The sequence below is a fragment of the Nelusetta ayraudi genome, unplaced genomic scaffold (genome assembly GCF_046127955.1).
Source record: "Nelusetta ayraudi isolate G7.1 ecotype Tasmania unplaced genomic scaffold, CSIRO-AGI_Nayr_v1 ptg000013l, whole genome shotgun sequence".
In the NCBI taxonomy this organism is placed as follows: Eukaryota; Metazoa; Chordata; class Actinopteri; order Tetraodontiformes; family Monacanthidae; genus Nelusetta; species Nelusetta ayraudi.
In genome coordinates, this window is record NW_027466063.1 from 3295403 (window position 1) to 3315616 (window position 20214).

Consider the following 20214-nt stretch of genomic DNA (forward strand, 5'->3'; position numbering starts at 1 on the left):
GTCAATGTCAAGAAAATATAGTTTTGTTGTTGTTTTGCATTGATGTATTCAATACGATAAGTAATAATATGCTCAAAAAGGTTCTACACTTTCCCCACAAAATTTGGGAAAGGTTTTTTTTGTGTTACTTTAATGTCCTGAAGAGTTTCCGGTGTATCGCCAAACGCAGTGCTGCGGAGTAGGCGGGGGGAACTATCTTGGTGGGCATATTTACTCTTACACCGCTCTGTGCAAGTGCTGGAGATGCCAAGATGGCTGCAAGTAATTATTTCGGCTTCACACACAGTGCCGCTCCCCAGTACAGGTGATTGAAGTGATGGGGCTTTATGTCAGTATGCTTTATGAGTTGGGCTAGTGTGCCGCTGGTTTGCACCGACAGAAGCAGACCGCGGCGGGTGCGCCGGTGGACGCAGGAGCTGTGGTGGCGCTAGCTGTAACCCGCTAAGACGGTTAGCGTGCGTTTAGTTAGCTGACTTCTCGGGCCAGCGCTGTCGGACACTCTGTGACATTAGATAGACGACGTTTCGGTTAAAATTGGCTAGAAGGCTAGTGCTTTGTCACTCCTTCACCTTTGGTTGCAAAATTACTTGAAGGTACGGAGCACGTCAGTTGACGCCATAGACACTGTCATGTTAATTTAATTAAGATACCGACCGGGGACGGCCGTGACGGTTGAGGTTTTGGCCGCGCGGTTTAGGAGGACGGCTCTTCCAACATCGTTTCTGAATGTCCGACACATGTCAGAATGTATCACAGTGACATGTGCGTAATGACATGCTGGCGGGAAAAATGTAGTTTTCCTCCCTCCAAAGTAAGATATCCAAAAAATCCGAATGTACCCTGTCAAGTTTGCCTATCGACTGTTGTTGACTGACGTGGTTTTCAGATAAATTGACTGATACAGAACTTTATTTAAATTAAATACAGCTATAACGTAATGCAGTCATACTACTATTATTAGTAGTCGTTAAATGCAAAAGGCTTCTATTTCCTGTGCCATTGGCATGTCGGCGGGCAGCTGTTCCTATAAACAGGCACTTCAAACCTCGCAGTTGCTGCTACTTCTAGACATATATCTGCCTTTGGTTTATTCTGTTAGCTTCTAAGTCTATATCTAAAGTGCTATGTCTTTATGATGTCTCACTGACCGGATTATTTTGATTTTTAGTAGATTTACATCAAAATATATTTTTTTTTCTGAACGTGGTACGAATTAGAGCTCCAGAAAATGACTTGCAGTCATCTTCTCAGCACTCAGGAGGACATTATGTTTTCTTTTCTTTAAAAAACAAAACAACAAAAAAACCCAACAAAAACAAAAAACAAACCCAAATTTCTGCTTTGCATTCTGTTTTAATTTTCTCTTGTCCCAAAATGGGGCTGTATTTGTTCTTTGAAGTATTGGAACAAATTTAACTTTAATGGTATTACTTTTCTGGCAATTTGTTTATTGCTTTAGCCTAGTACTAAATTAAAGTACTAGGATTGCAAATAGAACACCACCAAGGTGTTTTATGGTAATAACCAGAAGTACAAAATAAATTCTGAACTGACATAGTATTTTCTAACTAGTATTTCCTCGAAGTAATTATAACCTCCGTGTTCCTCTGAGGCGTTGAAAAACTGTGTTTATACAGGTGACGACATGGTTGGTTACCTGCTTGACTCTTTCCAGGGGCAGCTTTCTAGAAGGAAGCTTAAACGTGTTATCCAGCCAGTTTCTGTACATATACCGTGATTGCTTGTCAGATTTGGAGTCATCATTGTTAGCTGTTGCATTGTGTGTTCTTCTGACCATGGAACGTGAACAGAGTTCAAAATTAGATTGGGAACAAACAAAAAAAATCTGTTTCAGTACCAAGTAGAACATTGGTGTGTGTGTGCTCATTGGACCAGAACTTTGACCTTCTCAGGATTTCATTATTTTTACTGTTAACATCTTTACCCTGGATGCATCTTTGTCTTACACATGGAGCGTGGCTCTAAAGATGCTTCTTTGAATGTAAACATACCCCTTGTCCCACCGCCTCTCCTGTTTTTCAGCACTCAGCCCCCCACGGTGTACTCCCACCCCTCGACAGCCAGTTACAGCGTCCAGCAGGCCCCAGCTGTAGCTCATGCTGTGACGGCCTCCTACTCTCCAGCTCCGGTCCAAGCGGCCCGGCCGGTGGTCTCTGCTCCGTACCCGGCCTATCAGAGCCACCAGGCCCCGCCGGAGTACGCCTACAGGCAGCCAGAACCACCGGCGCCCCCACAGCCCACCACCACCCCGCAGACGTACCAGGTATACTCGGACATGGTCAGTCTCTTTCTGCTTCCTCTGTGAGTTTCTGCTTCTCAGTTGCATGGTGTGATTGTACGTGATGTTTTATGTTGGGTTTTTTTTTGTGTTGTGTTGCCACTAAATTCAACACAGCAACAGGAGAACTACAGCTATGGTCGACCTGCGGCTGTGACTACGTACGACAATAAGCAGTACTACCAAACAAGTATAGCTTCAGCTCAGAGGCCGGTCACTGAAAATTACTACCAGACAGGTGAGCCACTGAACGTTTGCGTTTTATTTTGTGCTTTATGGGTTTTGATTTGATTGACAGATGAGTTCCTCTGTGCTTTGATTGTAAGTTTTGATATTTCATTATTGATATTGTTTGACACTGTATTATGAGCTTGATAGCGTTGGAGGGGGCTTAATGTAAAATCACTGGGATATCAGCTTTCAGCGGGGAGATGGAAAACTCCTCTGCTTCCCTGCAAGCCATAGAAAATAATGCATTTATGAGAGCAGCTGTTTTGTTTTGAAAGGGTTTCACCATTCTAATTTGGTTCTAATAATAAATTGATTTTGTCCATTGATTTTAAAATGGGTCATCACTTTTTGTTTTGCCTTTTTTGCTGTAACCCCTCCTCTCTCTTATCGCTTCTTATCAGTGGGAGTAAAGAGTGCCTACAGCCCAGCCACCTCCACTGTCTACAGCCAGCCGCCGCCGCCACCCCAGCGGCAGGTGACGGCCCTCAAGCCTCTGGCTCCAGCCTGCTCTGTGTCAACCAGCTACAACATCTACCCAGTGTCGACCAGCGTCCAGCAGCCGCCCACTCCCATCTCCTCCTACACTCTCGAGTCGTCGTTTGCCTCGACCGTTTCAGCAGCAACAACCTACTCAGGTGATGAAGAGAGAAGTTGGACTGTCTGGACAACTTTTTTTTTTTGTTATTTTGTGTGCGTAGGAGAAGTCGGAGGAATTGCATTTATCCTCCTTGGCTTTGCAGTAAAACCTTTTGCTTGTTGTCTGCAGGCATTTCATGTCTGACCCAAATCGGTTAATGCTCCCCCGCCCCTCTTCCTCTCTCCTTCTCCCTTGTGACTCTGCGCTCACTGTCTCTCTCCTCTGTCCCTCAGGCATCAACTACTCAAGTTATGATTCAGCTGGGTACACATCCACATCCACCCCCTCCTATTACCAACCGCCACAGCCAAATCTCACACAGCTGCAGCCTCCGCCTCCGCAGCCGCAACAGCCGCAGCTGCAGCCACAGCCGCAGCCCCAGCCTCAGCCACAGCCCTCTATCCAAGCACCACCCAAGCAGCTAACAAGTTCTTCCTGGAGCAACTCAGGAAGCAACATGGTGACGGCCCCTGCTGTGAACACCTACAAAAAGACCATTTTTCACCAGAACAAGCTGCAGAAGCCCAAAGGGCCTCCCAAGCAGCCTCAACTCCATTACTGTGACATTTGCAAGATTAGCTGTGCAGGCCCTCAGGTAGGAGTTCACATGTGTTTGATTGTGCTTTAATAAAGCCTTACAGTGTTCGAAGGCAGTAATTTGAAGTGCAGTAAAAAGTAGCATCTTTTTTTCACTTGACTACCTAATTAAAATGCACATATACTGTATGTACATGAAAGTTCTTCTTCTAGATATTGTATTAAAGTAACCTGGCTGTGTTTATGTCATCAGACATACCGGGAGCACCTAGAGGGCCAGAAACATAAGAAGAAGGAGGCAGCACTAAAATCTGGAGGTCAGACTGGCGCCAGTAATGGACCAAGAGGGATTCAGACTCAGCTGCGCTGTGAGTTATGTGACGTCTCGTGTACCGGAGTGGATGCCTATGCTGCACATATCCGTGGAGCCAAACACCAGAAGGTAAGGAAAAGCACTTGTGCATATCACATTATACTACACACATACAATAGACTACTGCTGTTGCTGTCTTGGACTTTTGAGCAGCCAGGGATCTGCAGGATCGAGTATCAACGTTCTCTTGACGTTGTCTCTCTTTTTGGGTCAAGGTGGTGAAGCTTCACACAAAGTTAGGAAAACCCATCCCATCAACTGAGCCAGTATTAGTGAACACTAGTCCAGCTGTCACAACCTCAACAGCTGGGAAACCTCCTGCGCCGGCTCCGTCTCCTGCTTGCACCTCAACCACTTCAACCTCCAGTGCAACATCGAAACAAATGGCAATAAATGTGAATAATAACAAAGTGGCAGCGCCTGTGAAGAAACCGCCTCTTTCCAGAATAACGCTTTGTAAGTCTCTTGATTTAAGTCGTGATTTTTTACTAACTTATTTATTTACCCATTCTAACAATAAAAATCCTTTCCTGTTTCCCAACATGTAGCCAGTAAACCTGCTGTTGCTCCACCGGTTGCACTTGCACCTTCAGCGGTTGCGGCACCACCGTCGACGATGTCACTGGCCGCCAAATTGGAGGCGCCTGTCCAGCATTCAGCTCAGAAGATGGAGCCTCTCAGTGACAGTGACGATGGGGATAAAGCTGGAAGCCAGGGAGACATCCAGCCAGTGGGGCATGACTATGTTGAGGAGGTTAGAAACAAATGTAGATGAGATCAATCTGTGAATGTGTTGTTGTTTTTAATAAGGTCATGATTAGCTCTGATGCTTCCTAACCGTAATTGATAGAATGAGTGAGATTTTATTTCTAACAGAATGCAAATTTTGTACTGTCTCCCAACAGGTCCGCAATGATGGTGGGAAGGTGATCCGATTCCACTGTAAACTGTGTGAGTGCAGCTTCAATGACCCCAATGCAAAGGACATGCACCTGAAAGGGAGAAGGCACAGACTCCAGTACAAAGTAAGAAAGATGACGCATCACATAGCTCCGTCTCCTCTCCCATAATACACAAGATTTAAATACAGGTGCAGGTTAGTGGTATTTGATATGGCGTATTGTCGTCATCTTGGCTTTCATAAAGTAAAATATAGCCCTCCATTCTATGAAGACTTTATGGAAGATTTGAATTAAAAAAAAAATTAATGATGTTATTTACGCTTCTGAGGGAGTTGTCTAATCTAATGCGGCTGTTTCCTACATTTGCCATTTCATCTTTTCATCCCCCTCTGTAGAAGAAAGTAAACCCTGAGCTTCCTGTGGAGATAAAGCCCAGCAACCGAGCCAGGAAGCTGCAGGAGAACAAGCTGAAGAAGCAAAAGCAGAAGGCGGTGCTGAAGAGGCAGCGGGATGATGAGCAGCGCTGGCACATTGAGATGAGGTCAGATTTAAAAAAAAAAAAGAAAAGTGTGTTTGGGTTTTTAAATGTCTCATAATAGGTTTTTAATGCACTTTCAAATGACTCCTAAACTGACGCCTTTTACCCTGTTAAATATTTTTCATCACACCAAATGACATCCAAACTCCCGCTCCCCCCGACAGCCGGAGGTACGAGGAGGACATTTACTGGAGGAGGATGGAGGAAGAGCAAATGTACTGGGGGGAGCAGAGGCGCAGGATGGCTCCTCCACCACTGATGAGCCGCCCTGGAATGCCAGTGCCCCCTCTACTGGTGAGTGTCATCGCTGAAGTTCATCGCTAAAAGAGATAAGCCACTCAGAAATTTAGTTATTTAGAAATTCTCTACTCCACCACTAGGAGGCTGTGGTTACATTTACTTGAACATTCTTGAGTTTCATGGAGGTAAAGAATAGTCCTACTGCAATCAAAGCCTGTGCATTCACTTTTCTTTTTAATTAAAAAAGGTCACTGTGTCTTTCCCGGTCTCTCCCCGCAGTCTTGTTTCCGCCGGCCAGACTCTCCTGACGACCGACACATCATGGCTAAGCACTCCACCATATACCCACTGGAGGAGGAGCTGCAGGCTGTCCAGACGATTGTCTCCCACTCTGAGAGAGCCTTGAAACTGGTATCCGACTCCCTGCTGGATCAGGACGCACAAGCTGCTCCTGAGGGTGATGACAAGGGGTAAAAACAAAATCAAAAACACTTTTTTTTTCTGTATGGTTATCATGCTCTTCTAGTCCTAAAATGTAAGCAAGTGATGGCTAAGCTACCTGATGCAAAAATGGAAAGAACGTTTTTGATTTAAATTCAGGGTTTGTGATCTAGGTTCGTGGTATTGTGTTGTTGTTGCATGTTTTGAAGCCATATTTTCAGACCCTTACTGACTCAAGTGGCGATAAAAAGCATAACCAGCTATTGTTTTAACTAAGCTATCTGACCTGGATTCTGATGATGATTTGTCAGTGACTTTATATTTTTATTAACGTGTTTTATGTGCTTTGTGTGCATCAAACAAGCTCTTAATGAACACACAGTAATGCAACTGAAATGTCAAACGACCCGCCTATGCACGCAGCTATTTATCATTGATTTTCTTGTCAGGAACGAAAACCCTGCACGGCTGCTGAAAGGTGTGATGAGGGTGGGAATCCTGGCCAAAGGCCTGCTGCTCCGAGGTGATCGGAACGTTCAGCTCATCCTGCTGACGGCCAAGAAGCCCACCGTCTCTTTACTGAAGAACATTGCCAAGCAGCTCCCCAAGGAACTCGAGGTAAGAAAGCTTGAACCAGGAGTTGGTGGACGCTGAAGGAGGGAGGAAAGAATTGTGGCACACCTGGAATACAGCAATTTTTTATATTATTTTACATAAAGTATAATTTTTTTGCGAACACATAGACAAATATGAATGAGACTCTGAAAAAGGCATTTTTTTTGTCACCCATCTATAAATAACCTGACACCAGACACAGTGGCTTGTGATAAAGAGGAAGCAGTCAGTTGATCGACCTGCTACCTACCACATGTGAAAAGTGAGAGGTTACAAATTGTGAGTGCGATGCTGCACCAGGCTGCGGGTGGAGCAGTTCACCCGTTTGCAGCACAACTGCTGCCCACAGCCTGAAAAAAAGTAACACTTTGTCCTTCATTCCGTTATTAAATATTTAAGAGCCTAAAGGCCAAATTCATTTTTTTTTTTTTAATTTTTCGATTTAATAAGTTTCCCTGGATGTCTTTCCCTCCTGTCCATGTTACAGAGGGCTGACTCATTGTCCACGGGGACGTGTTGTTATTCCTCAGTGTTCCTCCCTCCTGTCAAGGCTGTACTGAGTGCATTGTTCAAGTTGCTGTTGACTGATCTTTAGATTCACTGCCTGGTTATGACACCTGAATCCTACAGAGTGAGATGGGGGTTTCCTGTTACAGTCCATCACTTCCTTACAGATACATAAGTGAAATTCATTCAAATTACTAAGAAAGCTATTTGACCTTTATGGGATTCTTATGAAAACAGTCACTTCACAAGTTACAAAACACAAATAATAACATGACTGTATTAGCCTGCCACGGCTATGCTTTGCCCCGCCCCCCCTTCCTCCTCTGTAGTGAGTAATGCCAAGTGTCCTTTTAACCGGCAGACATTTTCTGAAGATCAGTATGAGGTGCAGGCTCGCCCTGAGGAGGCCAACATCGTGATATTTTCGAGCAAGGAGCCCAAAATGCAGGTGACCATTTCTCTCACCTCGCCGCTGATGAGGGAGGACACTGCTGCTGAGAAGGACCAGCAGGCAGGAGGAAAGTCGGCTGAGAAAGGTTAGAGAAGCCAAAGCTTTCAGTACCAGACCACCAATTGTAAGCCATGTGTGAAACACACGTGTGTGTGTGTCTATATATATATACGCCCTTGCTCCACTTTTCCACGCAGTAGTAGCCTCAAGTCTTCGGCTGAACGTCACAGAAGTGGGACTTTTAAAACAAGCCCACTCGAGGTTTTTCTTTCTTTACCCCCCAAAGTATTTTTATCACTCCTGCCCTTTTGCTGTAGTTCCACAAGCGCCCCCCGCCCCCCGTTTTATTTCTTTCCACAACATGGGAATCAAAAGCCCGGCTCTCCGACCTTTCTGTGCCACCAGGGTGTGTGTTTGTCCAGTGAACACACACCCATGAGTAATGCTCGCCCGCGTGCCGATAATGCCCAGGGATGAAGAAGCCCCCCCCCCTTGCAATTCCCACAGAAGTTTTTATCTTTCATGATAATCTGCTGCCTCCCTCGACCATAATGAAGATCCTCAGACTCGCCATCGCCCTCATCCCTGCATCTTAACGTGGCATTATCGGTCATCAGGTGTAGGAGTGTCGTTTTAATTGCCTCACAATGATCTGTCTCCAGACAACTGTCACATTATTGTCACGACTTCCCCCACAAGGATGGGGAAATTCCAAGATTGTTGTGTAGCAAACACTCTTCCACCTACGCTCAGGTTTTCATTGTGTTTTTTTTCATTTTGAAAACATAAGAATGTTTTCTGTGACCCTTTTTCTTTCCTTTGTTTCTTTGTTTGTTTGGGTTTGCTGATAGTGACCCTGACTGTGTATCAGCAGACCTGGGCAAGTCAGTGCCTTATCTGAAGACCACACTTGTACACATACCACTAAGAATAGAACCACTTTGAACCACTTTCCCCATCGGTTATCGAGGGTTTCAGAGGAGAAGAGACATCTTTTAGCGTTACGAGCCTTGCCTAAAGGAAAAGCTCCAGGCTCCAGGCAGCGTTGACACGGCTTTGATTCTAAGTGGTATGGCTGTGTAGACTTCAAAAATGTGCCTGTCGTTATTTTTCCCCTGTTAATCTACTGCTGCATTTCTATGAAACGCAGATATGTGGAAGCTTGTAGACTGTTCTCGCTATGCAGTAGCAACCGGTGGTTTTTGTTATTATTATTTTTTTTTACATGTCTCTTCTTGGGACATAGTATTACCCCCTACCTGGGATGGATGATCTGCAATATCATGATCAATTTGGATTTTGGATTTGGCATGTGTTCTGCTTTCCAAAGTGCACATTGACACATTTATTTCATTAAAAAATGTGTAAAGGGATGTTTCATTGCCTCAGTAGATACCTGGCTATTAAATATGTATTTATGAGTGTCTGAACACAAAGTACAAAATGACCAGGCACTCGTACTTGCATATCATTTCACCCTGTACAGTCCAAAAGGTCCTTTTGGTGACATATTTACAAGTTGGTTTACTTCTAATTTTCCATCTCGCAGGGTTTTTGTTTTTGTTTTTGTTTTTTTGGGGATGTTCCCACATTGATGCAATGCTGTAATTTTCTTACAATTTTACCAAATGTAACCACACTTGGACCACTTCTTCTTTTGTCATTAGTTTTCTTCTGAAACTCAAGGGAATCGTGTTGAAGAGCGCCAATTTTAAAAAAAACAAAAAAAACAGTAGAACCAGCTGGCAAATGTTTGTGCAGTATATGAACATTTTCAAAGAGATAAATGTCCAGAGTCACACTGACCAAAAGATTTTGCGTTAGTGTGACTCTACTGTCTCCAATCAGATGCAAGAGAAAGAAATCCACGGCACAGTACGGTAATCAGGGATATTTGAGTGGTGACATTAACAAGCGTATTGACTAACAGTTACAAGGCAACCGACTGCAACTATCCTCATGGGACAATGTTATTTATTGCTTTTAAAAGCACCTCTGCTGTTATTACAACCGCCACTTATAGTAGCTAGAATACGACAGGAGTGAAATGTTAAAATACGTTTTTTTTTTAAGACTTCCCTTTACATGCAGTGGATTTCCCTACTATTTGCATGTGCCTCTGCTGCAAAAACACCTGATTTATGGCGACGCCGTCACATTTGTTGTTTCTTTAAAGCACAAAAGTTATCTCTCCTTCTCATTTGACTTCTGTTCCAGACATCTCTTATCTCGCATCATCCTGCCTTCACAGAACCCTTCAGTATCAAGCCAAACAATCTCTATAGATCAATGATTCAACTGGTCCTCGAGATAAACAAACACCTTTTTATGTTTTGAGACATGATGCCACATCGGTGTCTGCGTGTCATGTGTTTGCCGCGCCGTTTCCTGTGATCGTGCGGTATTCAGACGGGAAATCACAAGCCAGTACATGTTGTCTCCAGCAGAAGTTCCTGAGAAGGACCCTGGTGACCTTCTGAACAAGAAGAAATGTTTGGAATACCTGGCAGCTCTTCGTCATGCCAAGTGGTTCCAGGTAAATTATGGATCTCAACCTTCAAGCAACACAGGTTGGAAATTTATTGACAAATTCAAAGCAGTTTAACAGAAATATTTGCTTGTTTTTTCATGATCGTCTCCGAAGGCGCGTGCCAACGGGCTGCAGTCCTGTGTGATCGTCATTCGGGTGCTGAGAGACTTATGTCAGCGGGTTCCCCCCACCTGGGGGAAAATGCCTGGATGGGTAAGAGGCCTAATGTCTGTTTTCTTGGCATTTTGCATTTGGTTTTTGTATCTGATCCTTAAACATCCTGTACATATGTTGCAAAATGCACTTTTTCCAAAGGTAGAACATTAAAATGTACCAATTAACTGTGCAGTAAAGAAAGCTAATTATCCAGTTAGCTGGAGGTCCATACAGTTTAAATTTGCTGCTCCTATGGTGCCCAGGAGGAAAAATAAAGAAGTGAAATTGGGGATTGTAATGGACCTTTTAATCTATCTATCTCTGGCGTCTTATGTGTCCAGGCTCTGGAGCTGCTGGTGGAGAAAGTGATCAGCAGTGCTGCGGGCCCGCTCAGTCCGGGAGAAGCCCTGCGCAGAGTCCTGGAGTGCATCTCCACTGGCATCCTGCTCTCAGGTCAGACGCGACGCCACCAAAACTGCTGAACAGCACGGTGAAACTAACTTTGTACGACCTAAAAATTGATTTAATTTTGTCGTTTGCTTGTTTTTGTTTTTGTTTTTACTTATTCACACAGACGGGCCGGGCTTGATGGACCCCTGTGAGAAGGAGCCAACGGATGCTCTACAGAGTGTCGCGCTTCAAGACAGAGAGGAAATAACTGAGGCTGCACAGGTACTGTACAAAGAACTGGCAGGTTCTATTTTTAGCACCCCTATCGTAAAACTGGGTGTCGTTTCACACTGCAGGCCAACAGCCACAGGCCACCAGGCTAGTCCTTCATCTGGAACAGCTTTAATTTTGTTAATGTAAAAGCTCTCAAGTGAATTTGTGTGTGTGGGTGTGTGTGGGTGGGTGTGTGGGTGTGTGTGTGTGTGTGTGGGTGTGATACTTGGATTCAGATTGACAAAATGACATGAGAAGTCTCCCTGTCATGTGAAAAATTAAAGTTTGCACGTGGCTGAAACCTCACCCCCTCCCATTTCCTGTGCGCATCTGTACTCTCGACAGCTGCCTGTAGAAAGCCTTCATCTCTGCAAGAAATTAACTTTTCACCCCTTTCTGTGCTCGCAGAGCGCCCTGCGGCTGGTGGCCTTCCGGCAGATCCACAAGGTCCTGGGCATGGAGTCGCTGCCGGCGTCCAAGGCCAGCGCGCGCAACCGCAAGCGGCGGCGAGACGGCAGCGACTCCGGCGAGGGCGAGGGCGAGGGAAAGAAAGACAAAAAGGAAGAAGACGATGAAGAAGAAGAAGAAGAAGAAGAAGAAGGTTGACTGTCTGCCCTTCACCCCACTCACGCCTGCAACGGGAGGCGCTGGGCTGGTTTGAGAGACTTGGTAGAATGTTACAACAAACTTTCTTTCATCTTGGAAACAATCTTAACGTGCATCTAAAAAACATTAATCTAACTGACTGTACGGACCCACTGTTTGCCTTTTAAATAAGAAGGTGCAGTGCGTCCGAGGCACAGACCGAGGTTTGACTGTACTGTACTGTCCTGCTCTTGAATAGTATTTTAATGCAGATTTAGTGTCATAAAAAAATGTGCATTTCAAGGCCGCTCACTAGAAAGTTACAGGTGCTCTGATTGCTCTGTTCTGTTCGAAGGAACATCGACCGTCTCGTTCTGTTTGTTCACTAAAGCTAACGTCATACGTAGGTACATTTATTTTTTTTTAACGTCTGTTATTATAAGGCCTCCAAGTAAACTGAGCGCTTTAAGCCATTATTTGTTATTAGAATAAAGTTCTGTCATCCATTCAGTGGGTTTAATGTTTAATGAGCATTTGTCTCAATAAGACTGACTGCGCTCAGGATCATAATAAGAAACCTGCTTTGACCTCTTGCGTGTGTCATATTGGAGGATAACCTTTTTTGTTTAAAGCCCTACTGCTAAAGTCTTCCGCACAGATCTGACATTTTTGAAATCGCACGTTAAAACTTGTTTGGGAGGCTTCGTCATATTAACCAAATTCAGAAACTACCTGCTGTTCAATATTCATCCTGTAAGGAGCAAACAGAACCAGAGTCTACTCATCATCATCACCATTGATTGGGTGGATTACGCTTGAGCATCTCTGAGAAGAATGTCGCATGCTGAGAGGAATTTAGCACTTATGACTTCAAAGTGTTGCTGTTTTCAGCCATAATTCTGCTGTCCACTTGTCTTTTTTTTTATTTCTGAAGTTTGGTTGGCTGAACGCTACAAGTAATGTAAGAAAGAAAAGACTGAAATGTACTAAAATTATTCAGTAGCCATTTTGTTTTCCATCTTTGTGCCTACATAATGTGGAATGGGAAGGAATAGTTGCACAACTGGTCTAAAGGTTGACGTGAGAAAATGATTTAGTCTTTGTTTTTTTCATTTATTTTATTTTTTTAAATTTGCCCCCCCCCAACACAATTATTAAGAGCAATGCATTAAGTGCTGCGTATTTTATTTCCAACGGATGTTGCAATCTATTTTGTATGGTTTGAAAAAGAAGGTGTGAGTGTTGCTGTTCTATTATTTGAATGTCTTTGTAGTGTCGCTCAAACTAACGGGGGAGTTATTAAAATACTCTTGCGCCAGTCTTCCGCCTCCTCTTGTCTTGGTCTCCATGGCTGTTTTTGGGAAGTGTTTTCTTGTGACGACCACGAGCGTGCGTCAAAGTCGTGCAGAAGGCGTTGCTTTAGTGCGCCCCTTGAAATATTAACTGCTCGTCTTAATGTTGAGGAAGTAGTTTAACAGACGTGTTACGCTAAAGTAGCGACTTGTGTGTAAGACGCCAGTGGGGTCGGGTGCCATCGGGTTGCTATCTGAAGGGGAAGAGGGGGGGAAATTCAGTTTTCCCCCGCTGAAGGAATCAAACCTGGGGAGGATTTTTGAATTTATGATGGTGGAGATTATTTTTGAAGCACGCTGAGCTACATCTGGCCTGAAGAGAAGGAAGGCTGTCCTGAGAGCTGCAGGTACTGAAACATTTATGACCTTCGAGAAAGCAGGCTTCACAAGGCAGCCTCGGTCTTCATTTTTGGCTTTTATCGTTATTTTTCGAGTTGCCGTGACAGGAGCTGTTCTAGGCTGCTGTGGATTTCACTTTATTTTTTAACCGTTATTTCTCCTGCTCGACAGCATCTTCAGCTAAAGATCTCACCAGAGGCTCTAAAAGAGGAGGTGTGTAGTTTTACATAATGGAGTCCTAGATGAGCAGTAATTGAGGATATCTTTTGACAGCGGTTCATCACAAGTTGTCGTCAGCCCTCTAGCCCTGCTCATGGCAAAGGTCTGTACTGATTCTATTCACTGCTTTATATGTTTAAAAATATTACTGTTTAAAGTATTCATATACATTTTCAGCTCAGCTACTAAATGTACAGTACAAATACATACATTTGCCTCATGTTCTTTGTCAATTTAATATTAAAAAAAAAAATAGTTGCGTAGTTAAGACCTTTCATTGTTTTTGTACCTAAGCTTGACAGATAAATACGCTAAGGAATAAAAATATTTCTCTTTCATGAATACAAAAAAAAAAAAATCCTACACCTCCAAATGTGTCCATCAGCACCGTTTTTATGTTTAGGGTTGTCCATTTTTGATTAAGATGAATAACAGTGTTTAAATAAAATGGTATTGCCGTCTGATCTGGCAGAGTTCAGATCTAATTGAGGTCTGCGGAACAAAAAGTCTCACTCTTAATATCGCACATTTTAAGAACCCCGTGAATCCTTTAAAACTTTCCCCTCCACATTTGAATGATTTTTTTTTTTCTTTATTTACTTTTCATACGTGAGATCCACGAGATGTCTTTACCCATTTATACATTTGCCTAATCATCCAATGGAAAAGAAAGTGACGAGTTTCAAATTTGAAAGGTTACCATCTCTGTTCCCCGGCAGATGAGCTGGGCTGCTGGAACCCAATGCGTCGCCAAGTGTCGCCACAAGAAACCCAAACCGGGAGAACTGGCTTTCCAGAAGGGGGACATCCTCACCATCGTCGACTCGACTTCGGTGAGGTCACGTGCTTGCTCGCGGCGAGAGGCGCGATCGCAGTTCACCGCAGCTCATTAAATCTCGTGCCTCCTCCTCCTCATCGGCAGAAGAAGGGCCACTACCTCGCCAGGCACAACGACACGGGGGACGAAGGACTCGTAAACGGCGCCGACGTGCGGGAGAGGCAGGCTCTGCGCGGGGACCCCAGTCTCAGCCTCATGCCGTATGTGTGCCCCCTCCACACACACACACACACACACACACACACACACACACACACACACTTCACTGTCCGCTTTCACACAGTTGGAGAGCAGTGTGACCGTCACATGGAGGAACATCAGCGTCTAAATTTAGCAGGGAATAGGGTGAGGACTAAAATAAAAAACACACTGTGACCTCACTGAGGTCGGTGGTTTGTTGTGCAAAACAGAAGAAGTCACAGGATGATGACTTTAACTTCCTTATCTGACATTATTAACAGGAGTGGCGCTTTACAACATTGTTTACAACTATAACATTAAGAGCAGCACCTTCAGTGCAAACCTCTACGTAGAATATAACAACAAAAGTTAGAAAAAGATTAATTTCATTAATAGAGAAATTAATGTACTGAAAAAAAAAGGTTATGCATACAGTGTGAATTTAAATATTGCACAGTATGGTGAGCTGATAAAAGTGCTCTTATTTCAGATGTTTCTCTCCCACTGTGCCTGTTGCAGCTGGTTCCATGGGAAAATCTCTGGTCCCGAGGCAGTGTCTAAGTTGCGTCCCGCTGAGGACGGCCTCTTCCTGGTCAGGGAGTCCATCCGCCACCCTGGCGACTACGTCCTGTGTGTCAGCGTCTCTGGAGAGGTCATCCACTATAGGGTGATTTACCAGGACAGCAAGCTGACCATTGACAAGGGGCAGTACTTCTACAACCTCATTGACATGATAGAGGTTAGACATACTTGGGTGTATTTTAGTTGTTGTTGTTGTTTTTTCCAAGCAAAATCGTCAACCATCAAACTCTTTAAGCAAAAAAAAAGGGTGCCAACTGACCTTTTTTTCTGTTTTTGGATCACCAACCAAGTAACTTGACAGAAAATACAGAGGAGAAAATTATCCTCTTTGTATGAGGTGCCACCAAAAGTGATGTTACACAAGAAATTTCTAACTAATGTCCAGCTTGTCCAACTTCAATATAGCACAACTATAGTGTGTGTTTAAAAAAAGCAAGCAGGAACAGGAAACTCTCCATTTGTCTGAAGCCGTTGCCACCTTACTTCAGATCTTGAGCATTGGAGATTATTTTAACAGTGTGAACCAATTGTTGCTCACCACCAGCTTATCAGTGATCCACAGAAGGCTCCAGACTTGAGTCACACACAACAATGGGAGGGTTCTGGGGTGGTTGTTATTGCGTTTCCGCTGACTGACAAAACCAGCCACAGATGTACAGACCACAATGCCAATGAATGCTAAATTGGTTCATGGTGAGTGACACTATGTATGGGTGTGCTAGCTGCAATTTCGATGAGTTTCTTCAGCCTAAATGAATGTCAAACCACAGATCAGATTAGTCTTCTTCTTCTGCCGCGTTATCCGTAGATCAGATTAGTGTTAAAGGGAAGTTAGTGAGACTTCACAATTTGGTTTTGTCCACAGTTGTTGAAACTAGCAAGTTGAACATTTCTTTTCGGCGCCATAAACAGTAATTGTACACCCTTTTCAAATTCAAGATTGTATTGGGAAAAGAGAGAAGATAAATAAAGCATGCTACAAGATGTACTTTACATTTAGTATTACAATCTAATCATGTATAGTTTTTTCCCCCATTGGTTTCTGACTTTAATTTTATATATCGACCTGGAAATGTCTACAGCCTGACTTGAAAGACAAATTTAAAATTGATATACTTTTATTACAGCTCCTTAATATCAATACTTCCTGTTTATTTTTTTTAAATAAATGACCATGATTTGTTTTCATTGGGATGTTTAGGTCTGAAGGGTAGGGCAGGGTACATGTATAATGTTTATTTGGCATAATTGTTGATGCCACTGCTTATTAAAAGAAAAATGTAAATAACGTGCTCACAAAAAAAACATGTTTTGTTATTGTTTGTTGTTTTTTTCAGTTTTATTCAAACAACAAAGGCTCTATTGCCACAATTCTTCTGAAACCCAAACAAAAACAAGGGACAAAGTCGGCTGAGGAGGAGCTGTCAAAAAGTAAGACTGCGTTTAAATCCATTTCTCAATATTTTTAATATCCCAGAGGAAATAAAATTACACTTACAAATGCATTTATTAAACTGAGGGAGACGTTCTAATCATAGCCATAATAATCTGGAAAACTGCAACCATCTGAAGTGTCGGGGGTCTGCTGCGTCTCCTTCTCCAGTTCCACCTCTCTCAGCATTAACTGTTTTTTGCTTGACTGTCCCCCTATATTTGGCCTGGGTTCACAATTTGCAATGCTGTTCCCTCCTCTGCAGGTGGATGGCTGCTGGACATTGCAAAGCTACACCTGGGAGACAAAATTGGCGAGGGCGAGTTTGGTGGTAAATTTGAATTTACTTCCCGAATGAAAAGCTCTCCTGTGTTCCATCTACTTTAATTTACAGATACAAAAAAAAAAAAATCTGTCTGCAAACGCTTATAATCTAGAATCGCAAGCCCACACTTTGTCATGATGCACTGCAATGTGTCCTACTTTGCCCTGCAGCTGTCCACGAAGGTGAATATAGTGGCCAGAGGGTGGCAGTAAAGATCATTAAATGTGATGTAACAGCGCAGGCCTTTCTGCAGGAAACCACAGTGATGACGTGAGTCTGAAGGTCCTCGGGAGTTTGATCTTCACAAGGCTCTGTTTCTAAGTTTGTGACGTTGGCTTGACTTTGTCCCCTGCCAGGAAGCTCCAGCATAAAAACTTGGTGCGATTGTTGGGGGTCATTCCTCACAAAGGCCTTCATATTGTCACGGAGCTCATGACGAAGGTACAAAAACACCTACCTGCGCTGTTTCAGTCGCAATGAAATTAATGAAAACAAAACACACATTGCTCAGGCTAATAAACAGTCATCATCATATCATTCTGTTTTATGTAATGATCAAAAAACATTTATTTGTGTGTGTTCTCCAGGGAAGCCTGGTTAATTTCCTCAGGTCCAGGGGACGGACCCTCATAAACACCACCCAGCTGCTGTGCTTTGCCCTGTGAGTCCAGAGACTTTAGGGACAAACTTAGCGCAAATGCGGATGTGCTGCTTCTTTGACTTTCAGGAAAGTGCCAACTGACTTGATGTTTCCATGTATGTCTGCAGTGACGTGTGTGAGGGGATGGAGTACCTGGAGTCCAAAAAGCTGGTTCACAGAGACTTGGCAGCTCGTAACGTGCTGGTTTCTGGCGATAACGTGGCCAAGGTCAGCGACTTTGGCCTGACCAAGGTGGATTCGAAGGTTTATGATAACGCCAAGCTGCCCATCAAATGGACGGCGCCCGAAGCGCTGAAAAAAGAGGTCAGTTTGGAGACCAGCGGTGACCATTTTTCACAACTGGAATTGAATGTTTGGATCTTTGAGTTCTCCACATCCTGTGTTGTCATCCTAGTCCATTTAAAAATATAGCTTTTGCTTTTTCCTCTAGTGTCAACTGAGAATTATAGGTCTAATATGGATATTTATTATTATTTTTTAAATATATTAAAAAAAAAACTAAACAAAACATACAGTGAAGAATTAAGTACAGAATCACTGAATGAATGTGTGCATTTTGTTTCCTTTCCGTAGAAATTCTCCACAAAGTCAGATGTTTGGAGCTATGGCATTCTCCTGTGGGAGATCTTCTCTTATGGACGTCAGCCGTACCCTAAGATGGTGGGTAAAAGCACACAAGATATTCTAAAGATTGACAAAATAAATGTTTTTAAAGAAATGGTAAGCAAACGAGTGTCATGTTTGACGAGCAAAATAATATTTTGAGCTGTGAATCAGATACATTTTTTGCAAATTAGCAACAACAACAAAAACAACGTCCTGTCAGTCTTATCTAAAGTAAGACTTACATAAACCCTCCCTGCGGAGGCAATAGTATCAAGTTTCCGACCTTACTCTGTTTCCATTTTAAGTTTGGATACACGTCTCAGCGTGTAGCAGGTGTCCTGCTGGAAGAGGTGCCACTAGTAGACTGTTATCTCTGGATCTACTTAGTGAGTCTGAGCAGGAAGCCAAGTTAGGTCACAGATTCCCCTCAGTGGCATTGGGGATTTAGTCCCTACGCGTTTCAGCATTGTGGTATAGACAGATAGTCTTACAGCTCATCGGAAGAAGTTAATATACATTAGCACCATTGAGTAGGTGCGTAATCTTAAACCCCGGGCACGTATGCGTCCAGGCCAGTGGCCAAGCTGAAGTGACTTGACAAAGACAAATTGGCGCTAGACTGTCTTACGAAACCTTTTCCCCCAGATAATCCTTAATTTGCGTTATGACGTACAGTCCTCTGACGAGCGACGCGTCATGCTGATGAGGAAGTACTGACGAAAGGGCAATTAGCATATGTAGGGCTGTTATGTGAGAAAGAGCAGATAATTACCTGGCGATAACCCATGTAGACACAGGGGAAATCCGTAAATTGCACACAGTAAGGCCTGGGCATTGAACCGGTGTCCCTCTTTCTGTCACTGCTGACTTACTGCACCATTATCGTGTCACTTTGCCATCATACATTTCAAATCTCAAACTTGTTTTCCTTCAATATCTGCAACCCGCTTACTGCTAGTCACTCTTTCCACCATCGGTTCCTCTAAACTCTACTTCTTCTTTGTCATTGTCCCTGACCCTTGTCCCGCTGGCCAGGCTCTTAAAGAGGTGAAGGAGACAGTAGAGGGAGGCTATCGCATGGAGGCTCCAGAGGACTGCCCTCCTGGTGTTTATGCTCTGATGAGGACCTGCTGGGAGCAGGAACCACGGAGAAGACCCACTTTTCACAAACTGAGAGACAGACTGGAACAAGAGATTGGAAAACACAACCCGGCGTCTCTGGTCAAGGACGGGGACTGAGACAGGTCAAGGTTTAGGTGCCGATCATGGGACTCTGCAACGGCGGAGAAGTGGTGGTGCTTGGTCGGGGGGGTGGGGGTAGGGCATTTTTGGGGACTTGGCGAATTCTAACACTTCCAATTAGGGGCCTTCGAGTTAAAGATGACTATGATAGAACTGCGGTCTCTGTGTCAAGTCAATTAACCTGAAAGAGCTGATTGCCCAGGTCAGGAACTTTGTAGCGGATGACGCGACCCCCTTACCCTGTTGCTTTGGGATTAGAGAGCGCTCAGGACTTGGGCTCATCGTCACTGATCAGGTCATTATCTTTGGAGAGACGCAGCCAGTTAGGTTGTTGCTAGAAAGAAGTCTGCCAGGCAAATCTGTGTTGTAAGTAATGTAAGTATGTAAGAAAGTATGACTGAAAAAAGTCACGATCTGTTCACTCATTAAAAAAAAGGCTTAACTACCATCAACACAATGTATATTGATAGATAGATAGATAGATAGATAGAGACTTTATTGATCCCTTTGGGATGACTCCCTCAGGGAGTGGAGCTGTTGTATTTTGACTCTCCATCTCCATGAATGTAGTAAGACATCTTAATGTAGAACACAAGGTGCATTTTTATATTTAATTATTAAATTATATGGGATATTTTGAGTCATTTTACAGTCTGGGTGACTCATTTTTCAAAACATGGGTCATCCATGCATGGTACACACATTGAGTCATTTTTTTTTAAGAATTGTATTT

At 43.6% G+C, this 20214-nt stretch overlaps 2 protein-coding genes across 9 annotated transcripts; both read left to right on the forward strand.

The window, feature by feature from the left end:
- Positions 1 to 57: 57 nt before the first annotated feature.
- Positions 58 to 13026, forward strand: zfr2 (zinc finger RNA binding protein 2). 5 transcript variants are annotated; one of them, XM_076022865.1, is made up of 19 exons: positions 58 to 200; positions 2044 to 2299; positions 2417 to 2537; positions 2932 to 3165; positions 3401 to 3762; positions 3958 to 4146; positions 4293 to 4533; positions 4626 to 4831; positions 4983 to 5102; positions 5375 to 5520; positions 5682 to 5811; positions 6037 to 6227; positions 6648 to 6816; positions 7682 to 7856; positions 10216 to 10307; positions 10416 to 10514; positions 10799 to 10910; positions 11032 to 11129; positions 11529 to 13026. In XM_076022865.1, the coding sequence occupies exons 2-19, from the start codon at positions 2297 to 2299 to the stop codon at positions 11724 to 11726; spliced, it is 2886 nt and encodes a 961-aa protein (XP_075878980.1). In that variant the 5' UTR covers positions 58 to 200; positions 2044 to 2296; the 3' UTR covers positions 11727 to 13026. The 5 variants fall into 5 exon arrangements, with proteins under 5 accessions (XP_075878980.1, XP_075878977.1, XP_075878978.1 ...); XM_076022862.1 differs by having other exon boundaries at positions 146 to 304; XM_076022863.1 differs by having other exon boundaries at positions 146 to 304; positions 10219 to 10307.
- Positions 13027 to 13276: 250 nt separating this feature from the next.
- On the forward strand, positions 13277 to 19849 carry matk (megakaryocyte-associated tyrosine kinase). Of its 4 annotated transcripts, none has more exons than XM_076022878.1 (13): positions 13297 to 13404; positions 13670 to 13718; positions 14335 to 14448; positions 14538 to 14653; positions 15153 to 15300; positions 16553 to 16646; positions 16913 to 16978; positions 17143 to 17242; positions 17329 to 17413; positions 17560 to 17633; positions 17741 to 17936; positions 18207 to 18293; positions 19275 to 19535. In XM_076022878.1, the coding sequence occupies exons 2-13, from the start codon at positions 13710 to 13712 to the stop codon at positions 19476 to 19478; spliced, it is 1293 nt and encodes a 430-aa protein (XP_075878993.1). In that variant the 5' UTR covers positions 13297 to 13404; positions 13670 to 13709; the 3' UTR covers positions 19479 to 19535. The 4 variants fall into 4 exon arrangements, with proteins under 4 accessions (XP_075878992.1, XP_075878993.1, XP_075878990.1 ...); XM_076022875.1 differs by having other exon boundaries at positions 13298 to 13404; positions 14541 to 14653; positions 15153 to 15372; positions 19275 to 19534; XM_076022874.1 differs by having other exon boundaries at positions 13299 to 13404; positions 15153 to 15372; positions 19275 to 19533.
- The last annotated feature ends 365 nt before the right edge of the window (positions 19850 to 20214 follow it).

Bases quoted from the DNA above. Each gene is read 5' to 3' on its own strand.
- zfr2 (XM_076022862.1), top strand. From the start codon at position 252: ATGGCTGCAAGTAATTATTTCGGCTTCACACACAGTGCCGCTCCCCAG. The intron at 4,147-4,292 runs GTAAGGAAAAGC...TTTTGGGTCAAG, and splicing joins GTGGAGCCAAACACCAGAAG to GTGGTGAAGCTTCACACAAA. The intron at 6,817-7,681 runs GTAAGAAAGCTT...TTTAACCGGCAG, and splicing joins AGCTCCCCAAGGAACTCGAG to ACATTTTCTGAAGATCAGTA.
- matk (XM_076022874.1), top strand. The intron at 15,373-16,552 runs GTTAGACATACT...TGTTTTTTTCAG, and splicing joins ACCTCATTGACATGATAGAG to TTTTATTCAAACAACAAAGG. The intron at 17,937-18,206 runs GTCAGTTTGGAG...TCCTTTCCGTAG, and splicing joins CCGAAGCGCTGAAAAAAGAG to AAATTCTCCACAAAGTCAGA.